General features: G+C 43.2%; 1 protein-coding gene across 2 annotated transcripts; it reads right to left on the bottom strand.

The window, feature by feature from the left end:
- Nucleotides 1-30: 30 nt before the first annotated feature.
- Nucleotides 31-8,129, bottom strand: psmd11b (proteasome 26S subunit, non-ATPase 11b). 2 transcript variants are annotated; one of them, XM_076760552.1, is made up of 13 exons: nt 7,988-8,129; nt 6,623-6,724; nt 6,316-6,512; nt 4,737-4,794; nt 4,323-4,517; nt 2,830-2,974; nt 2,645-2,705; nt 2,311-2,373; nt 1,936-2,061; nt 1,505-1,540; nt 1,363-1,414; nt 1,120-1,262; nt 31-1,023 (listed from the first exon to the last, which is right to left on the bottom strand). In XM_076760552.1, the coding sequence occupies exons 1-12, from the start codon at nt 8,076-8,078 to the stop codon at nt 1,120-1,122; spliced, it is 1,269 nt and encodes a 422-aa protein (XP_076616667.1). In that variant the 5' UTR covers nt 8,079-8,129; the 3' UTR covers nt 31-1,023. The 2 variants fall into 2 exon arrangements, with proteins under 2 accessions (XP_076616667.1, XP_076616668.1); XM_076760553.1 differs by having other exon boundaries at nt 31-1,018.
- Between the last annotated feature and the right edge of the window lie 357 nt (nt 8,130-8,486).

Below are 8,486 nucleotides of genomic sequence, written 5' to 3'. Positions count from 1 at the left end.
AATTTTTTCGCAAGAGACAAGACAAAATCCTTAAAATACAAAATATTTATTTTGAAAATGTCTTTATAAGAGAAAAACAAATAAAATCAAAACCAAATCAAAACCATACAAATTGTTTGGTTACTAGCATACCACACTAGTGCTAGGAACTAACAATGGAGAATTGCTCACTCGGGGATAACTCACAGACGCTCAGAGGCGATGAATACATCTCCACCTCTGCCCTTCGACTTCGTATTGCACCCAAACACTGAGGCAAACAGCAGCGCCGAGAAAGTGGCACGAGTGGTGAAATGGCATCCTGTCTGTTCTATGAACTTAGATTTGCAGGGCGGGCAGACATGTGGCAACCTTCCGAATTTCTTCTCATCAACAAGAACACAAAACCAAAAACAAAGTGAGTTTAATACATATCTGAAATACAGCGGGTACTGAACTGTTGGCATTGATATGGTGAGAAAAGAAAAGAAAAAAAAAACTAGAGGGAGCTCTTTGATCAAAACTCAGAATCCTAAGGAGAATCCCAACCTTCCAAAAACTGAACAGTGTGCTTCTGAAAGATATGGACAAGGAGGAGAAAGCCTCGCCTCTGCGTACGCAGCGGTCGCAGAGCCGGAGGCGCAGAGGTCAATGTTGCACCTTTGAGGTTGCGGTGGAGTCAGCTCAACGCTCGGTGAGCCCGACCTTATAGCAGATATAAACATATATGTATTCTTAAACCTTTTCATCTTTTTTTATTGTGGTTGTACAATATTCCCTGATGGCCTGATTTGGCCGCTGAGTGTTATACAGAATCCTGAAGAGATATCAAAATTAAAGAGGAAAAAAAAACAAACAAAAAAAAAAACAAACGAGAGACGTGATGAAATTGTCCGTTGAGGGGGAGGAGGGGGGCGTTCGATGGGGAATCCTGTTTGCTGCAGTTTGTGGGACTCGTCGCTGCTCTCCGTCCCCTTCTTAAAATGTTACACACGCTGGTCAAACACACACAGTTCCTCCATCGCACTGCCGCGGCAATCTGCTCTGAGGACGGAGGAAAGACACATTTAGTAGAGACCAAAGACGGCGCTCGCTCCGACGCCACGCTTCCTCTCTTACTGATTAGTTTTTTTTTTTTACCTATGTCAGCTTCTTGGCTTTGTTGTAAAGTGAATCCACGACTTTGCTCATGTTCTGAATTGTTTCCAAGGCTGCTTCGTATGTTTTGTCCACTGGGGGCTCTTCAAATATGATCAAGACGCCCTCACCTTGGTCGAGGATTCCTGCAGCAGTGACACAAACACACATGACAGGACACTGAACACTGTTGCTCTGCCACTGAACAGCATATTTGCTTGAATAGGAGTGGCTCAGTCCAGTTACCGTGAAACTTTTTGTCCAGAATCATCTGTGATAATTTCCTCTCAACGTCTCCCTGTAAGCACAAAGAAATTCATGATAAAACTCACATTTTTAGAGACGTAAATGGAGATTTTAACACTCAACTAATTACAAATATACACACCTTTGACAGTTTGATTAGACCTGATATGTGTTCTATCTGAAAACAGAAGGAGAGGAAAAATTAAACAGGACTTAATCATCAATTTCTTTGTTAAAATGATGAAGAGCAAGTACATTACAAGGTACTCGTGTCAGCCTAGAGAACAGAAAGAAAGCTCCAACATGAGCTCTTGGGAAAGTTTCAGGAAAATAAAACTTCTATGACGACTCGTAGCACACTGCAAAAAGTTACTGACGTACCTCAAAATCATTGACACGCTGGTAAAAGTTACATTAAAAACCAATTCCGTCTGAACAGGTCTTAAGATGGCCTTTGTGCTAAGTTTTACAGAACAAAAACAATGACGATGTCCAAGAAAACATGAAGATTTAAGACCTGGTAACAGATGCAGCAAAGCTCGCCTTCGCAAAGGAAGCGTAACACGTCCTCACCTGTACTCTGGAGAATGGTTCAATGACTCGGATGAGGTTCTGTTCCAGCAGGTTGTCATACAGCTTGGCCAGGTGAGTGTTGATGATCGGGTCGTCCCTCAGCTCTGCTCTGTACTCTGTTAGGGCCTGCAACACGCACAGCTTTCACTGAAAGCACTTAAAATACTCGCACAATGAGACAATCTGTGCGGACGCATTAAACATTCAACAACACATTTTACGACCAGCGGGTATCATCATGCACAGTAATAAATTAAGGAGCAGAAGTTAATTTCTGTGTGTGCTGCACATCAGCCAGCAGGCACAACGAGACGAGGCTGAAGAGAAAACGACCAAAAGGGCTAAATGGACGTTTGTCTCAGACAGGATTCTTACCTTTTCAAAGTCTGCTAATGATCTGTTCTTGCTGGCCTGGGCGACACATTTCAGCGCGTCTGTCTGGATGAATAATGACATAAAAGAAAACTTAAGTGTCATTTTACAGGAACAAGCTGAAAGGCATGATTTAGTGCACAGCACAGAGAGGCCTGCTGAGGGCAGTGAAGGCCACTTTCTGTTAGAATGATCGAGACAGAAACTGAAGCAAAAACAAAAACCTGCCATGCTGTGAGATATTTTACAAAATCCAATAGAAAATAGAAGAAGCAGACATTTGCTTTATTCACTGCTTCGTTCCATCTGCTACGAGTAGAAAGTGACTGGTTCTTGCCTGTCTGCCGGCGTATCGCAGGGCCAGTTTACCGCTGATCAGGGCTTGAACCTCCTCTGGTCTGAAACAGAGAAGCAAAAGAAGTGGAAAATCAGACGCATTAAGTCTGCAATGCTCATGATTCAAAGGCACCGTGTGGATGACAGGACACAGGGTGGTGTCGAGGTAAGACAGTTTCTACTCACGAGTTGAGAACAATTTTGCACAGGAGCATGTATTTGAGTGCTGTGATGGCTCTGGGGCTGTCGATGGAGTCGTAGCCCTCGAAGGCCTCAAAGAAGTAGGAGTAGGCCGTCTTCCAGTCCTTCTCCTCGGCTGCGTGGATGATCCCTGCGATGAAGATGACACGGCATGATAGTTACTGTCTATGGTCAAAACAAACCGCGTCGGTTACTGTGAGACATCAGCAAGAACTGGACAAACTTGCTGGGCTGAAGGTAAATGCTGTGTCTGATCATGTGACTATGAAAACCATGCGCTGAGGTTCACTGGGTGCTTCCTCACAGACCATCACGGTGTTAGAGGTTACAGAGGCTGTAGCCATAAGCTGTGTCTCTCCTTCCACTTCATACTGTGCTGTGAAGTCATGAATAACCATGATCCTGTCATGCCTCGCAGCTCCTCACACTGCCAAACACACCATGTGACTCTGAGATGGTTATCAGGAGAAAACGAGCTGAGTCACTGAGGAACACACCAAATATGCTTTTCAGACACCTGCTGAGAAGAGTCACTTCATGGGTTTTTGACTCTCATGAAAAGTAATTTTCTAACCTGTTTTTAATTCCTTGTGTCAGAGTAATACATCCTGGTAGCCCAATGGATCACATGATAACCACGAAAATGAATTACTCTGAACAGCATGAGACAGATCATCAGTTTCTAACACTGCCACGCTTTTTAAACACCAAGCGGAAAGGGTGGATTGAAAAGCATTATCTTCTGTGTGACACCATCAGATAATACAACAATGTGGACTTCAGACTTGCCTGGCGCCCCCCAGTGGTAGAACCAAAAAGGGACAACGTGGTAGACAACTGTGCCTCCTTTCCCCAAAAACACATTAGAATAACCTGAAAGATGTGGTAATCACATAAAAACTCTACTACTATTACTGCTGCTACCTTCATTCTATTCTCACTCACTGAGCAGATATTTGTCTTTGTTTCGTTCATCGTTTGGATCAGAAGGGAGTCACACATCCTCTGAAGATTTACCCACTGGTCAGGTCCACACCTGACCATCTGAATCCACACCAGGATAAAGGCTTCACGTCTGCCGGTGGAAGCTGAGCTTGTGATGTGTGTTTTGGTGATGAAAGGCGACTTCCCTTAGCATTAAGAGGGAAAGCCACATTTAGCCGAACTGCACCGTTAACCAGACCTTTATGTTTTTAACAGCAGGTTGTTTTTTTTTTACGTGACTCTTAGTGGTTGTTACACCTGTGCTTATCCAGTTATGATGAGTCAAAATGAAAAAGGTCTATCAAAATGCTATTACCAAATCCATTTTGTTTTTCCCCACTAAGGTACCAGATGGCACAGCTTTAAAACCTTAGTTTGAAGTAGTTCCTTAGTTTTAAATATTTTCTGTGATACTAATTGTCCCCCGCCTCCCCACACAGAAACTGAACCAGTCCTGGTAAACCTTGGAAGTGAGAGCAGTGAACACATCTGACCTGACTGCATGTCCAGAGCTGCCTGGAGCTTTGGAGGACAGTAAATGGCGTTGGCGGTGGTCCTGGCTGAGGTGAGCGCTGCGCGGGCCTTGGGCAGGTTGCTGAGAGCGTGGTACGTCTTACTTTCAAGCAGCTGAACTTCTACCAGAAGAGCTTTGTCATCCATCTTTTTCAGCTCCTGAAGCAACTGGGAGCCTGAGGGAAAGAGGATGAAGGAGACTTAATGTCATGCAAATGAACTGTTCCAATAACTCTGTACACTGCTCAGTACACCGCCAGGAGGTAAATGTACAATTACAGTCCTGATGTGTGCCGTTCTTCCTCCTCTCAACAAACAAAACTTTGCAAACTCAACAGCAATGCAGATGCTGCCATTTGCCAAAAGATAAAAATGTTCTATCTCTAAAGACTCACCAAGCGCCAAGGCCTCCTGGTATCGTTTGGTGTCAAAATAGAGTGAGATCAGTCGCGCCTGAAAGAAGAGAGAGCGCCATTAGACGAGCAGAGAGCAGCTGAGCCAATCTACTGCCTTGTAGAAAAGCTCTAACAAGTACCCTGAAAGACAATAAAATACCATCATCCAAAGACAGGAACCTTAGGAAGCCCCAGCAAAGCTCCCGATTTCAGAGTTGATGCACATTTGCTTAATTCATTCCTCAATGTTCACATAACTTTAACAAACTGTGACATTTATCTCAATTTCCATTATAGACCTTCACAGAAAGATGAAAGTAAAGCTTGATTTCCAATTTATCCATTTCATTTTATATACTTTTTCTTCTAAAAACATTTGCTAAGGGACCTATAAAGGGACCATGCACAAAAAACATTAACCTCATACAGACTTGTACCAGATTTAGCTACGAGCTAATATCCATCAGCAACAAAACAGCTAGTTGCTGCTAAATGACGCTAAATTACAGACAGTTCCTCCATTTCCTAGAATGCCAGAGAGAGGAGGTGAACCAACTGTTCTCAGAGGTGGATCTGATCCAAGAACACAAGGACGTCTCTCTATTCCAGCCTGAGCTCATGGTACATGGTGCTATTAACATAGTTTCCTGGCATTTTTTCACTCCTATCACATTAATCATAATGTGTGGCCTGCGGCGAACCATGGCCTATCTGAAGAGCATCCCTCCTCTCTGCTTTCACTCATTCATACATGCCATTGCGTAGTTTTCTTTTTCACTGTATACACAGTAATAACACAAAATCCTGTTGACTGTGTATTTTGTAATTCAGCCAAGAGCTCCAGATATTCCTGGCTGTGAGTGTGAAGCTGCTGGCAGTCGTCTGGCCATGAAGCCCATTTGGCTGCTATAGGAGGCCGATGTCATCGTAGATCATCATCAGTGTGTAGTCGATGTCTTCGGATCTCCTGCTGTCACTTTCTTCAGAGAAAGTTTGCAGATTTGCTTCAGCACAATTATCTAGTTTCCTGTTTTAATTTGGTTTTCACTCAAACTAATGCCACAGTGGCAGTGCTGCATATCCACCGAGAACCAAATGCTCCAACATAACCAGTCTGAGACCACAGCGTCTCCCATTACATGACTCAGAACATGTTCAATTTGATCTCTCCCACAGCAGCTGTGTGTGTTTGGGGATATCGCTTTTGTTTTTACTGTCATGAATCATTAACGGTGTTAATGAACACATCAGCTGTTGGTTGTATTTATGGCAAATGGACAATTTTTGGCCCATTCAAAAAAACTAAATATGCATCTTTATATTTATGCCTCAACAGCAATCAAGGTGTCAGACGTAATGCAAAAAATTAACCTTGAACAGCATAATTGGTGGACTGTAAGTTGCTGCAAAAGCCAACAAAGTGCCATCAAACTCAGCATCAAATCACAGGGGTTATGCTCCATTTGAAGGCCTTAACCCTACCTAACCCTTTCAGTGACATCTCCTTGTCAACTGCGGAGGATTAACTTACATTTCTGTCATTTGATAGCACTCGCAGGCTTATTCTACACTTCCTCACCTCCAGAGCCTGTCGTAGGAAGGTTCTCTTCTCGGCCTTGGCCCACTCTATGCATTCAAGACACAGCTCAACCTCCTGCCCTGTTGCTGCCTCCATGTCCAGAAAGAGGTCCAGCAGAGAGCGGACCAGCCGGGCCGCCTTGGCCTTGCTGATGGAAATCAGGAAAGGCCTCACAAATTTCAGCAGGCCGCCTAGTTCTGGAGAAAGCCACAAAAGAGAATAAACTGTAAGTTCCATCACATCATTTGTACATTTAGCTGAAAAGTAAAACCAGCACAAAGTGGACTTCAAGGCTGGACTTGATTACCTGCAGCCTGTCCAGTCTTGGCCAGGAGCGTCCCCAGCTCCAGGATGCTCTGTTCTTTAACCCTGACAGCCTCCTCATCGTTCTCTTGAACATCTCTCCTAACTGTTGAAGAAAGGAAACAAGGTGACGGAAACCAGCTCATCCATTTAATCCACAGTTGATTCAGTTTGAAAGTTTTGAACAGTCTGAGACACAAAGTGAGACGTTCAGTACACGAGCGTGAATCTGGGACCTTAAAGCTTCGGAAATCTTGATCTGAGTAATTTCTGTTTGATGGCCGTTGATGTAACATGATCTGTTTTATTTTCATTATCCCAATATTACTCTAAATGAAGCCTCCATAACAGTCTGGAAAACAGGGATACAACCATCATTTAGCTTTCTGTGCAAATTGTTTAACCTCGAAAAAAAAGGGGGGTCATAAACGCAGATCACAATGTTCCAGGGTCAAAGGTGATGTCTTAAAGTATGTTTGGAAGAACAATCCAAAACCGGAATATATTCAATTTACAATTATACAACAAAGAGTAAAGCAGCAAAGCCTCATTCCTAAAATGGGATCAGATCACGTTTGGCTTCTCGCTTGATAGATTACGTTACAATGCAGCTGATGACTTTCCTGTCAAACGCCAATAAATTAATTTACACAACTATTGAGAACAAAATCAATATTTTGTCACAACATTTATAGTTGGGAGGAATAAACAGTGTAACAAGGACAGCTTGACAGCTAGTGGGCTGTAGTGACAAGGCAATTTGAGGTCAGTGATGCCTCTGAGAGCTGTGACTGTTTACAGCATTTAGTAATGGAGTTTCCGTTTGCTCGTGTGTTTACGCAACCATAAACACACAAGCAAACGCTGGCAAATTACTCATAAATGTGCCGTTAATAACGAAGTAAGTAGTAATAATGGGTAGTAGTTATATTTTCACTCTTCCAGAGAGCTGCCTTTCACTTTGTTGATGACACAGGTTAAAGGCTTTTGACAACAAGCTAATGACGTTAGCTACATTAGCAATCACGCTAACGTGACAGTGTTAAATAGAGCTAACGTTAGTTAGCTAGAAAACTGTAGGCAACGAGACGACAACGCCAGACCCATACACAGTCAAAGTATAACATTACTGATAACTAACACAGATTTCGGGCCCTGGCCTAAAGTTAGCAAAGTTGCTAACTCGCTAACATCCACTAGCAGTTACCGTTACCCACCGTTCAGCAGTGAGTCAGCACGGCACACCACCGGCTCTTGCTATTGAATGCCACCAGCTAGCATGCTAACTCCGACGCCTAACACTGAGACATAGCACATAACAGCGGTCAGAGAAATAGTGTCCATCTGAAAACCCCGGCCGAACACCTACCTATTGAATGGAGAATGTCGATAGAGGCGTTGCGGTCCGTGCTAATGAGAGACTGGGCTCTCTGAAACTCAACCACCGCTGCAGCCGCCATCTTCCTTATTCAAAATGCTGCTTGAATGAAAATTACGTGCGACGATTACGTTACTTAGCGTATGTGACGTCAGCGTGCGACTTGCTTGTCGGGATTTTAAGGCATTTTGGGTAATGTAGTTTCCCCACACACTTAATTAGATCATGTGAATGAATTAATCTTCAATTTTTTAGTAGGTCCGCAAGATTAGTTAATTTTTATAAGATGCAAATTTGACACAGTTAGGCTTCTCGTGCTTGCCCAAAGCCAAATTAAGTGCCAAGATTCAATGGTTTTTTTATGAGAGTGACACAAAATTCCAATTATTCTGCGTTTTATACATCTGATGCAACAACCTACTTCAACAAGACACAACAACATCCTGAGAAGACACAGGCTAACTAATTAAACTGCATCTTATACGAACCC

The sequence above is a fragment of the Chaetodon auriga genome, chromosome 20 (assembly GCF_051107435.1).
Source record: "Chaetodon auriga isolate fChaAug3 chromosome 20, fChaAug3.hap1, whole genome shotgun sequence".
Lineage (NCBI taxonomy): Eukaryota > Metazoa > Chordata > Actinopteri > Chaetodontiformes > Chaetodontidae > Chaetodon > Chaetodon auriga.
Note: the sequence above shows the minus strand (reverse complement) of the source record. Positions and strands in the feature narration are given on the sequence as shown.